The sequence below is a fragment of the Chelonus insularis genome, unplaced genomic scaffold (genome assembly GCF_013357705.1).
Source record: "Chelonus insularis isolate UGA/USDA-ARS -01 unplaced genomic scaffold, ASM1335770v1 contig_355_pilon, whole genome shotgun sequence".
NCBI lineage: Eukaryota > Metazoa > Arthropoda > Insecta > Hymenoptera > Braconidae > Chelonus > Chelonus insularis.
In genome coordinates, this window is record NW_023276520.1 from 1 (window position 1) to 12,525 (window position 12,525).

General features: G+C 24.1%; 4 protein-coding genes across 5 annotated transcripts; 2 read left to right on the forward strand and 2 right to left on the reverse strand.

Moving 5' to 3' along the window:
• Window positions 1-6: 6 nt before the first annotated feature.
• On the forward strand, window positions 7-1,875 carry Ist1 (IST1-like protein). Its single transcript, XM_035083126.1, has 4 exons — window positions 7-614; window positions 700-1,144; window positions 1,240-1,395; window positions 1,474-1,875. Exons 1-4 carry the CDS (start codon window positions 346-348, stop codon window positions 1,699-1,701), a joined length of 1,098 nt encoding a protein of 365 aa, XP_034939017.1. The 5' UTR covers window positions 7-345; the 3' UTR covers window positions 1,702-1,875.
• Window positions 1,876-2,034: 159 nt separating this feature from the next.
• LOC118066828 (general odorant-binding protein 71-like) lies at window positions 2,035-3,109 on the reverse strand. The gene is made up of 4 exons (XM_035083173.1): window positions 3,031-3,109; window positions 2,445-2,909; window positions 2,144-2,374; window positions 2,035-2,061 (listed from the first exon to the last, which is right to left on the reverse strand). The coding sequence occupies exons 1-4, from the start codon at window positions 3,085-3,087 to the stop codon at window positions 2,035-2,037; spliced, it is 780 nt and encodes a 259-aa protein (XP_034939064.1). The 5' UTR covers window positions 3,088-3,109.
• A 791-nt stretch (window positions 3,110-3,900) lies between these two features.
• LOC118066798 (uncharacterized) lies at window positions 3,901-5,378 on the forward strand. The gene is made up of 3 exons (XM_035083128.1): window positions 3,901-3,926; window positions 4,047-4,927; window positions 5,005-5,378. Exons 1-3 carry the CDS (start codon window positions 3,909-3,911, stop codon window positions 5,192-5,194), a joined length of 1,089 nt encoding a protein of 362 aa, XP_034939019.1. The 5' UTR covers window positions 3,901-3,908; the 3' UTR covers window positions 5,195-5,378.
• Window positions 5,379-5,618: 240 nt separating this feature from the next.
• LOC118066796 (1-acyl-sn-glycerol-3-phosphate acyltransferase gamma-like) lies at window positions 5,619-8,641 on the reverse strand. Of its 2 annotated transcripts, XM_035083124.1 has the most exons (7): window positions 8,397-8,641; window positions 7,434-7,667; window positions 7,035-7,207; window positions 6,572-6,733; window positions 6,146-6,484; window positions 5,809-6,028; window positions 5,619-5,735 (listed from the first exon to the last, which is right to left on the reverse strand). In XM_035083124.1, the coding sequence occupies exons 2-7, from the start codon at window positions 7,612-7,614 to the stop codon at window positions 5,647-5,649; spliced, it is 1,164 nt and encodes a 387-aa protein (XP_034939015.1). In that variant the 5' UTR covers window positions 7,615-7,667; window positions 8,397-8,641; the 3' UTR covers window positions 5,619-5,646. The 2 variants fall into 2 exon arrangements, with proteins under 2 accessions (XP_034939015.1, XP_034939016.1); XM_035083125.1 differs by lacking the exon at window positions 8,397-8,641 and having other exon boundaries at window positions 7,434-7,705.
• Window positions 8,642-12,525: the final 3,884 nt, after the last annotated feature.

The window sequence follows — 12,525 nt, forward strand, 5'->3', positions numbered from 1 at the left end:
CATTTCTATAGTCTGAAAAGATGACTAAGTATAGAGTCAGATAGTAAAGATAAGTGTAAAATCAGTTTTTTTTTTACTCCACATGAAAAATATATAATAAAAATGGTCTAAAAGTTAAGCTAAGAATCTGTAATGATGAAATTGTGATATTTAACCTCTAAGGTTTTATTATTTTGATTATTTAAAATCGATCGTTTTTAAAAAATTGCAAGTACAGATACCTAAAGTTCGTGATATTATTCACCTTTAAAAATATATTCCTTGTCATACGTGTTAAAATAATTTTAATTCTCTTAAAAGTCACGTAGCATTCAATTAATAAAATTACACTATTAAATATTCAAAATGTTTTCAAGTGGACCGAATTACACAAAGTTAAAAACACATCTTAGATTAGCTATAAACAGGTTGAAGCTATTAGAAAAAAAGAAAACCGAGTTAGCTCAAAAAGCAAGAAAAGAAATTGCTGATTATATTGCAAGTGGAAAAGTTGAGAGAGCAAAAATTCGAGTAGAACATATTATCCGAGAAGATTATATGGTCGAAGCTATGGAATTATTAGAAATGTATTGTGATTTATTGTTAGCTAGATTTGGGCTAATCCAACAAATGAAGTAAGAAAGTATAAATATTTTTATATTTTTGGAATATTTTGAAAAATCTTTATTTAATGATGATCATGTTTTCTTTTCAATCTAGAAACTTAGATGAAGGACTAGCAGAAGCTATTTCAACTATTCTTTGGGCAGCACCAAGGATTCAAACTGATGTTCAAGAAATGAAAGTAATATCTGATATTCTTACATCTAAGTATGGAAGACAATACATGGAAGCTTGTAGAGATGAAACAGTTCCGTCAATTTCTGAAAAATTAAAACACAAAATAAGCATACAAACACCATCAAAAATTTTAGTTGAAAAATATTTAATAGAAATAGCTAAAAATTATAATATCGAGTATGAACCAGATCCTCAAGTAATGGCAGAAGCTCAAGATGCTTTATTGATTGATATTGGAAATAATGGTGGTGAATTGCCAAACAACTTGGAGTTAGCAAGTGGAGGGGTACCTCAACCAGCTGGATTTATAGGGTTTCCACAACCACCATTGCTACCTAATATTCCACCCAACATGAACAATGTAGTATGTAAATGAATTTTTATCTATGTTTATTTTAAAGTCTATAAACTTGAAATTAATATAGTCTGACAATTTATTTTTGTTTTTCCTATTTTTAGAATAGTGGTGAAAAGCCTAATGTACCAGCAATGGGATTTATTTCTCCTGGAGCACCATTAATGCCCGAAAAAGATCAAAATGTGCCTTTTAATCCAGCTGCTCTTTCGTATAACATTCCGTTGGATAATGCAAATACTAATAACGGAAATAAACTTGTAAATTATTGAACATTTTTTTAATACAATTTAATGAACATTACAATTATGATAATTTTATATTTTATTTTGTTGTAGGAGGATGAGTTACCGCCTCCATATAGTTCATTTCCGCCTGATTTAAATAAACAATCTGATTTCAAACCCAAACCGCAACCAAGATCAAAAATGCCAAATGATTTTCAGTTGCCTGAATTGCCAACGGTTCCCACTGAAAATGAACCATCAGAAAATTCTGGTGAAAATGATGATATCGATTTCAATGATCTTATGAAGCGTTTTGAAAATTTGAAAAAACGAAAATAATAGAAATAAATATTATCATTTTTTTTTGCAAATCTACCAGCTTTTCTAACAAATTAAATACTAATTCAATTTAATCTATATTTTTAATACTACCTATGTTTAGCTTTAATTTTTATTAGACTATATTTTATAATAATCATGATGAAACTAGTAATTATTATATTATTTTCTAAAATGTACAGAAAACTTATTTATATTAATTATAAATTATTATTACAAATATTTTTAACATATAGTTTTTATTTGTGAACATTCACAATATATTGTTAAACAATAGATTAATTGTTTTATTACATTTCAAAACCTTTATTGTAGGATTTGATATATTTTTAATCATGAAGTAGTCCAATCATCGCATCTCTAAAAAATATTATTAGATTGAATAATATAACAATTGATTCTATATTTAAATAATTATTTTATCTATTTAAAAAACTCATACTTCTCTTCCTTTATTATCAAAACATTCGAATAAATATTGAGCAAATGTACATTCATCTTCAATCATTTGAGTTTGTAAAAAGTGAAAGCATTCTATGATGAATTCTTCAATCAAATCTCGAACAGTAGGATCGTATACATCTTTTAACAATAAATTTGTTACAGTTATTCTTTCAGGAAACCCTCGTCGATTGATTGCATTTAATTCAGTTAATAAACACTTAAAGAAACACTGGAAATATTATTAATAAATAAATATCGTTGATTAATATGGAAAAATAGTTAAATAGTTACAGACTTACAGATTTTGAATGCTGATCATGATCAGTTCTCTGTGAATTAGTATTCTGTGTTTTTCCTTTCGAACTTTGATTTGTATTTTTATTATTGTTATTATTATTATTATTTCTTTGATCTTTGTCATTATAACTATTTCTTAATTTAGTATCAATTTTTTTTGAAGAATTAGCATTCTGTGTGTAGTAAAATCTCTGATTCCCTTGGTAATTATTTGATTTTTCATTACAGTCGTTATTTGAATTTTTATTTCTTGAATTTTGTGAAGATAATATATCAGAATTGGTTTGATTCTTTTTGTTAAAGGAGAAAAATTCATCATCAAAGATACTGCTATCTGATGATATATTTTCATCAGAAGAACTATCATCAATTGATGAGGAATCATTGGATTCTTCATGTTTACATTTAGTTATAGCTTTTTGAATACTTTTATCCAATTTTCCATTCCCCGATCGGCATCTTAGTGTCTGAAAAATATAAATTTTTTACATTTAAATTAATGATAAGATGAATAGATAATTTTTTGGTAAATCTTTCTGGAAAGGAAAAAATTTGTTGATCAATTAATTGTAAGCAAAGAAAACAAACTTGGCTCTGATGAATCACTGTGATGATTAGAAAAAAGTATATCCAATAAATATTCATGATTTCAAATTATGAAAATAAGTTGTTAGCTATTTCTGATGACGATATTTTTAGCAAAATATCTTATATAGTCAATCTTGGCATAACTAATTACTCATCAAAGTCAGGCATATCACATTAATGTCATCAGAATGAAATGAAATTTCACTTAACATGACTAATATGACAAACAACCGGATCAAAAAAATATAAATAGCTTTTGTATTAATTTGAAATAATTGGATTCACATCAATTGTCTTTTTTTCCTGTAGATTTATATTCTTTTCATTTTTTCAAATATCCAAAGTTTTTACTTCTATTAGATATAATAAAAAATGAATTCACTGATGAGATTTATTTGATGAAGCAATATATTTAAAATTACTGAAGCTTACAATTAATTTTTCACCTGTTGTTACATTCCAATGAATCTTACGAGATAATTTACATTTATGATTATTTATTAAAATAAAAAAAAAAAAAACGACTTTTCTACATAGAAATTAAATATATAATTTTTTTTGTTAATTAAAATAAAATTAATTTTTCCAGTAAATTCAGTATTTCTGTAATATGAAATTTAATTTCAATATTAATGTCAGGTTTATTCAATACCACAATTTAATTTTCCGTGTTAGGAAATATCGTAATAAATCAATTGAACCAGAAAAAGTGGATCAGAAACTTGAAAACAAGTGAGATGGTAAAAAAGCGTTCAAGACAATAAATAAAATATATCTTTCCCGGAATAGGAAGGGATTAATAGAAAGCTAGATCATAGACCCGTATCAGATATCGATTGTAATCTGATTTACATTCATTGTCATCTTCTATCAGGAGCATGTCGATAAAATATATCGTAAGTAAATTTTTTATTTTTTAAAATTTTTTTTTTTAATTTAATACTTAAAATAGTTGTAAAATTAGATAAATAAGTACAATTATGATAGAGTTTTTATTTAATTAAAATATAATTCAGTGTATTCTAGCTTTCATCAGTGTTCTGGAGACTCAAATTGAATCTAGGGTTGATATTCAAAATGAAAAAAATATTATATCATTACGATCATTAGATAATCATAAAAGAATAAACATGAAATTACCGAAAGAACATAAAACAGCCATTCACGTTGATGAACTCCATAAAAAACCTGCTAAATACAATCCATCACAATTAAGACCAAATCATCACAAACAATTGCTAGAATTACCACCTTTTTTCAAAGACATAACATATGAAAGACAACTTAAAAAGCCGTCCAAAGTATATCCAGTTTATTCTGATTATCAAAAAGATGAGAAAAAAGGTTACAAAAAATCTGGTTCATCAGCAGTTAACATGAAATTGCCGAAAAATGGTATAAAAAATTCTAAAATTTCTAAAAAAATTCCAAATCGAAGTAAAAAAGCGAAAGCAAAAAAAATACATCAAAAATTTGAGAAAGAATCGCCGAAAGATCATAAGCATTTGTTAAAACAAGATAAAAATGTATCAAAAATAACCAACACTCCATCAATTTATCTTAAACCTCCTGAAATTGGACAAAAGAGTTTCTATAATGCTCATAGACGTCGAACATCTTCAAAAAGATTTAAAAAACCGAGTCATTCTGTAACTGATTACATAAAAGGAGAAGAAAATAGACAAGAAAAGCAACAACATTACGTTAGAGATCATGAACCGATACATCAAAAGCGGGATGAATCTAATGAGAAAAATAAAAGTAGTAATGATAGTTCACAGGAAGAGTTGAGTCAGGAAATAAATGAATCTTTAGATAATGGAAATAGGGTTGATTTCCATATTCATGGTCAAGATGGACCAGAATCGTATGTGTTTGGTTTTGATACTGGTGATGGGTAAGTCTACATTGTTAAATTTTTTATAATAATAATTTTTATGATCTTAATAAAAGGGATATTTAATTTTTTTTCAGCGAAAACAGACAATTTCGTTGGGAACAGAGGCACGTCAATGGAACAGTAACAGGACAGTACGGTTACTATGATCCTAGAGGTAAATTTAAAAAGATTTTCTATAGATCGGATCCACATTTAGGATATCAACAAAATGAATTAAATGATAATCATGATGCCCAAAATTTGATTGAAAATGAAGGCAAATAGTATGGATTTAAAAAAAAGTACTGTTTATAGTTTTTTTGTTTTTTATTTAAAAACTATGTTACGTTATTTTTGTGCTATACTAATATTAAGTTTTTATCTGTTCATTGTTTATTAAATAACAATAAAATTCATACATACAAAAGATTGAAAAGAAATCACAAAATTACATATAAATATTTTCCATATACATTTATATATGCTTGTAATAAATAAATACACATGTGTGTATCTACAAATGTATTCTTTATCACGTTTTAATTTGTTGAAATTATTGAATTCAAAAATTATTATGAATAATTAAGAAATTTTATTTCATAATTATTCTCACGGTCTTAATAAGTTTTTTTTTTAATATATTTACTATACAGAAATATATTGTTTTTGAAGATAAATCTCTATTTGTTTGGTTTGTTATTATTTTTTGTTTATAATTATGAATTAAAATATGTATCTTACTGAATTTTCTTTGCTGATGCAGCACCATATGAAGATCCTCTACTAATTTTAGACATTCCAATTGTTTTGTACATTAGAAGATAAACTATAAAAACAAAAGTAGTTAATTATATAATTGTTGTTTTTAATATATTAAAAATTATATAAAAAAATCTTACATAATACTAATATGCCTGCTCCTAGTGAGAAAGCAATAGTCGATCCAGAGAGAAATAGTTTTACGAGATAGTACAGCATTGGAACTAGTACAATAATTGCCCAGAATATCGTGTTAATCAAGGAATAATATCTTCTTTGTAACCTAAACTGTTGTGTGCGTGGGACTCCACTTGTTGCAAAAAAGTCACCTGTTTGCATGAAACTTTCAGCCATTCGATCCTAAAAATAGAAGCCATATACAATATTCAATGTAATCCAATAAAATATTAATCGTATCAATTCATGAATTAAATTGAATTTATCAACATATACATTCATGTAAATAAGGAAATTTACTTTTTCTTCATATTTCTTATGTAACCAAACAGCAGCATCCTCTTCATTGTCAGGAACTTCTGAGATAGGTATTCTTTTAAAATACATATGTCCTTCAACTTTTTCTCCCTTTAAAAGATTAGTCATGGTCGGTTTGACAGGTGCTTGTGGGTTAAATGCTAATTGAATGTCATAAATAGCATCGACTTTGCCGCGGAGATGTGGAATACTTGCAGTGAAACCTTTTGTTCGAGGTGTTAAGTGATAGTTTAATAAAGGTAAGCCTTTTTCTTTAGCAAACTTTTGACTAGCTTCACGTTTTTCCGGAGTAAATCTTGTACCTTCGGCATATAAGAGTAGCTGGAAATTAATTTAAATCAATTTTTACATAACATAAACGATAAATTAATTATTTAATTATGTAAATAAAAATAAGAGATAACTTACCCACATTGTATCAGGATAGTCACCTAATTCTCTTATTTGCCGGCCAATCGTTTCTTTATCTTTATCCCAACTTCTTTCTAAAAATACACTCTCTGCAAATTTCCAAGCCCATCCAAGAGTTGGAATATATTGAATTGATTTCTTAGCATAAGCCTTGCAATTCTAAATAATAAAGATATTCAATAAATCACTTAATCCATAATACTCTTGTTGTAATGATTCTGTCTTATTTAAATTTAATAATAAAAATATTCTACAAATACATATACATGTATAAATAAAGATTAGTGTCATAATATTACTAACTTTGTATACTTGATAATAAAATAGTGTATCAATCTCATGCCTCATTGATACTTGCAAGTGTTGCAATTTATGAATGCATATTTTAAACATTTAGAAAAATTAATTTATGTTGTTTAATCTAATCGATTGCTTAATAGATTTGTGACTAATACATTACCCCCAACATTCTAATTCTATCACAAAATATCCATCCCAATAGCCAGTCAATCTCATAGCTGTGATTCATCAACAAGTATCCATGTTCTTTACCATAATATTTTTTAAATTCTTCTTCATCTATGTAAACAATCATATCTGTATTTGCCCACCATTCTGCCATAAAAACTAATTCTAAAGTAGAAAAAAAAATTTTTTAATTTATCAACATTTTTCTTTTAAGTTGAGACTATTATGATACTTTAATAAGTTCATAAAGAAGTCATTGACAGTGATTCAAGTATTGCATTATTGTATATGTTTTTAAATTAACTATGTAATAGATTCATTTTATTCTTTTGGAGTGTTATAAAATTTCATTCTTTTCATTTATTAAATAATATTAAATGAATATACTTACGACAATAAAATGTATAACATAGATAATAATTAATCTTTCGATAGTAATACTTCGAAAATGGCCTAAGTCCAAGGTACAATATTGCTTGCAGTAAATTAACAATCAATCCAGACGTAAAAAAAGTGATAGCAAACATTAAATGTACCACTGCAGATTTTTTAAGTGATTCTAAAATCGTCATTTTTATAGTGAAATATTACACTATCAGTGAATCAATATAAAACACAATTGTATCTGAAAATAAAATTCGTATTAAGAATATGTATTTGGAAAAGTGCTGATTAATTAAAAAAAAAAACAAATGGAAAAACATTATTATAATTTGGTCGAGTTGTGATGTAATCCATTAACCTTTGGACATGAGTAAATTATAGTCAATTGCTTGATTATAATCACTAAGTAAACTTGGTTGTTTGAAATAGAAAATAATTATTACTATTTTTAGTAAAATTAGTTAAATTATTATATAGTCTTTGTATAGTTAAGTAATAAATTATTTCATAGCGAATGTATATCAAGGATAATTGAAGTTAGCAATATGAAGTATTTGCATTGTTTACTTTATATTTTTAAGTAACTTGACAATTAAAGAAAGCAATTATCCTTTGTTAATTGTTAAATAATTATTTTATTTATTTTCCTCATTGTTATTATGAATAATTCTTATATCATATAAATAATTAGCAAATTATTTATAAGGCTAAAAAGAATAATGACTTGTAACAAATGTAAAAACTTGTTAGATTAAGAGCTGTTGAGTAAATTGTTAATATTTCTTGATACCATCTATTATGTTGTATAGTGTTTTTGTATGTTAGTAAATAAAGAAAATAAAAAACATTCAATAAAAATTTATTCATTGGCAACTAAATATATTGATTATTAACAAGAACATCTGTGTATAAAAAAAAAATTTTATCTAACCCATAAAAATAGGTCAGTCAAAATAGATAAAAGTCTTACCTATGGAAATGTTAAGTAATTTACAAAATAATTATGTAAAAAAAATTTCATAATTAAACAAAAAAAAAAACAATTTCAGTGCAAATGATAATAGACAATATAAGATTTTTTTTTCAATTAATGTTTATATGTTTTAATATAAATAAAGCAATAAACACTTCACCAACGCTCTTTCAGTATTAAATCCAAACTCAAAAATACCGTACAGTATATACTTGAAAGTAAAAATGGAGTTTTATGTGTGTATACAACAGCCAAGTAGTAGAGAAGGTACAGTATATACACAGCGACATCCTTAGAAAGTTTTCGCACTATTTACAGTTGTTATATGGTGATGGTATAGATTACACTTTTTAAATTTAGCAAGGATTGTGCTGAGAATAAAAAAAAAATTTCATTCAACAAGGGGGGAATAAAGAATAAAGAAATATTTAATATAGATTTAAAATCTCACTTTTGTTATAAATAATAACCTCAGTGATTAATACGTTTGAAATTTAGATGAACCTCATCACAGCTACATCTTTCATTGTGTTCAATATTTTTTTACAAGAATATATCTATTAATGCAAGTAAATTAAATGTCAAAATAAAATATTTTAAAATTATTATTAACATAATCATAGTTATCTTACAATTATTTAACAAACAATTTTAATGTTTCATTGATGAGTTTATTTTATTAATAAATAGCGAGAAAATATATATAACTTCGTATATAATGATATAAAATTGTAAATGTATATGAGGGTTAATAAAACACAACAATTAAAAAACTTTTTTTTTATAACACTTCATTTTTTGATAAGTCTACGATATTTCATTTAAAACATGAAAGAGATGTTCATTCATTGATATTTCTACAATGGTTATTGAATGAAAGGTACAATTTATAGATTACCTTATATTTTTTATCATTTGTATAATATTATATAATAATAATCATAATAGTCAACAATTATTTGTTTTACTTTGCATGCTTGATGATTCTTCTACAAATATAACATTACTTAATTTAAAGCTATTTTTTTTATTTATCTTTTTAATACTCGTTTCAATTATTATTGTATTGTAGACAAACTCTTATAATATTATCTCAAAAATTTTTTATCTTAATTAAATACTAGAAATTACAAATCATTTTTGCACGCACAGATATTAATAACACATACTTGCATCACGTTTGACATTTCTAAAACATGTTTCCTTATTTGTTTATTTGTTTTTTTTAACTCCATTAATATTCGATCTTAATAAATTTCTTCATTCACTTATCACGTAGGGGAGCTTATTAAATTATTGTGCATGATTTTATTCATATGTATGATTTAATTTTGATTGAATTATGAGAAGAAATACATGTTTAATAACAAAAAAAAAAACAGCGTTTTTAAGACACTTTTAGTTATAACTTTACAGTAATTTGTTTCTCTATATTGTTACTTAATAATAATTACCTATAAGTATTTTTATTTATAAATATTTCTTTTATGCTTACAAGAAAGTACATGTATAACATACTTCACTATACATTTGTTAGAGTACACAAATTGCTTGATGAATTTTTTATGGTTTACATGTTTCAAGCACAAAAAAAAAAAACGATAAAATTATGATTTATGATAAAGGTAATTATTGAAAGATAATTGAAATAAAAAATAAGACAATAATAAATTTAAATATAAATTATTCCTGAAATATATTTAGAGTTTCTTTGAACATACATTTAAATGTTTGAAAAATACTCAAAAAGCTCCTTAATAAGGTGAGCAAATTAAATTATACTAAAATCAAATTGTAATAATAATATTTACACATGTCAAGCTTTATTTAATGTATTGTGTATACAAGTTGTTAATTAATTACCAAATTATAATAATTATTTTATAATTAAACATTATTTTGAAAAGTACCCTACTTCTGTAATATATAAATCAAACAGAGTATGTTACATATAAAATTACAATGTATTTTATTTTTTTTTTTAAATGTATTTTTAACTATCATTAATAAATCATTCATTGGTATCATTATATTATACGATTATAATTGTACATTCATCAAATAACTCAGAATATTAAAGAAATAAGAATATTGATAAAACATTTCGATTCATAATTATTATACCGTTGTCTAATAATTTTTTATATACATGATACTTGTCTTATCAATAATCAATTATTCACTGATTATAATTACGCATTCTTTATATACAATAAAATAATAATAATATAATAATAATAGAAGTAATAATAGTAGTGACAATAATAGTAGTAATAGTAATAGTAGTAGAAGAAATTATTATTATCGCGATTATTATTGTAATAAAAAATTAACGATTTTTTAAAAATATATTCTATATTGTCTTTATAAGAAAGAAAAAAAAAACAATTACGAAATGCTACAACTGCAGATTTACAACTTTTTCTTTTTACCCTTGCCATTTATTAATTTATTAAAACTTTTTACTTCTTTAATATATTTGTTTATGTGTTTATGTATATTTTTATATTATTCAGTGAAAATGTTTCATTTATTATTTTACGAATTGTAATCAAATATCTTTCCATTCACCGAAATAATGGTACTGATAATAATGATAATAATATTATTGAATGACAATCTAATGACATAATTTCTATTATATTAATAATTATAAGCAATATCTAAATTTACGTTTTTCATACTTACGAAGGGAAAATAAGTCGATGGCTACAAGCAGTACGTTTAAACATTTTAACTTGTAACTGTATAATTTACATGTATACAATAGAAAACTATATTCTCTAAGCGTACATAAGAAACCATCGACATAATTTCTAGGATTTCATCATATGTATAAATATACATATTGAGTTTCTTTTGAAGGTGTGCTAAAGAAGAAAATATTTTTTATTCTTTTATGTTAAAACTAATGTATTTTAAGAGTAAAAAATGTGAACAACAAAGAGAAAATAATAATAAGATTTTCTATAAATGAAGATAAGAATAATTATTATTATTATTGTTATCAGTACCATAGTTTATGACAATATAGTCGTACACTTTTTATTATTAATTAATATGATAGAAATTCAAATGTTTTTTCTTGTTTATGCTTTGCTTTATATATACAATGAAAGTGCATCCGCATTATCTTTACAAGAAATTATTTACAAAATATATTCGTTCATATATTATCTATCAAATAAATGTTTTTTTTTTCTAATTAATCCATTGTTATTATATTTTCGTTTTTATGCTATTTTTATTATTTTTAATATCCATAATTAATTTTTTTTACATACTTTTTCTCACGAATTATCATTTTAACATTCATTATTTACTATCTCGTATAAAGAAAATAAATCTTTTGATATTAATAAACTCCTAATCTTCGACTTTTGCTAAAATTTAATATTTATTGATGGCCCAAGATGATTACCATATAACATTACTGAAAGGTTATGTTTGTTTTTAACTAATTGCTTCAACAAATAACGAAAAGCTAAAAAAATAATTATATAATATAAAATTTTCATAAGAAGAAATTTCAAACTCTACCATTATCACAAATAATTAATAATTAACTAGATAAAAAATCATCTAATTTACAATGATTTCTTTAATTTATAAATCAATTAATTGAAGAACACATATACACAAAAATACATAACAAAACCGTATAACTAATGTATTTGAATAAATTTAAAATTCTTTATATTGTAAACAAAAGTCACAAATAAAGAAATTATCATAAAGTACGATGAAAAGATACCTTCAGTTTGGTTATTATGTCTGATATTAATAAAACCCCACCAATTAACTAATTTATTTTATCAACATGAAAACACGAAAATTCTTTTTTTTTGCTCTGTCAAAATTTTTTTTTTTCGTATTTTAAAATTGTTTCATAAACATCAAAATCGGCAGTACAGTCATATAATGATGGCATAGCTTTTCATTTACATTAATGATCATTATTTGTATAACTCTTTTTTCACTAATCTATATTTTGTACAAAAGCTCATTATTATTTACAAATAGTTGATAAATAATGAATATCATTCACTATTAATCGATTGTTTTTTTTTTATCTTCTTAAGAATGAAAGAGAAATATTAAGAAATACAAACTTTTTATTGCATCT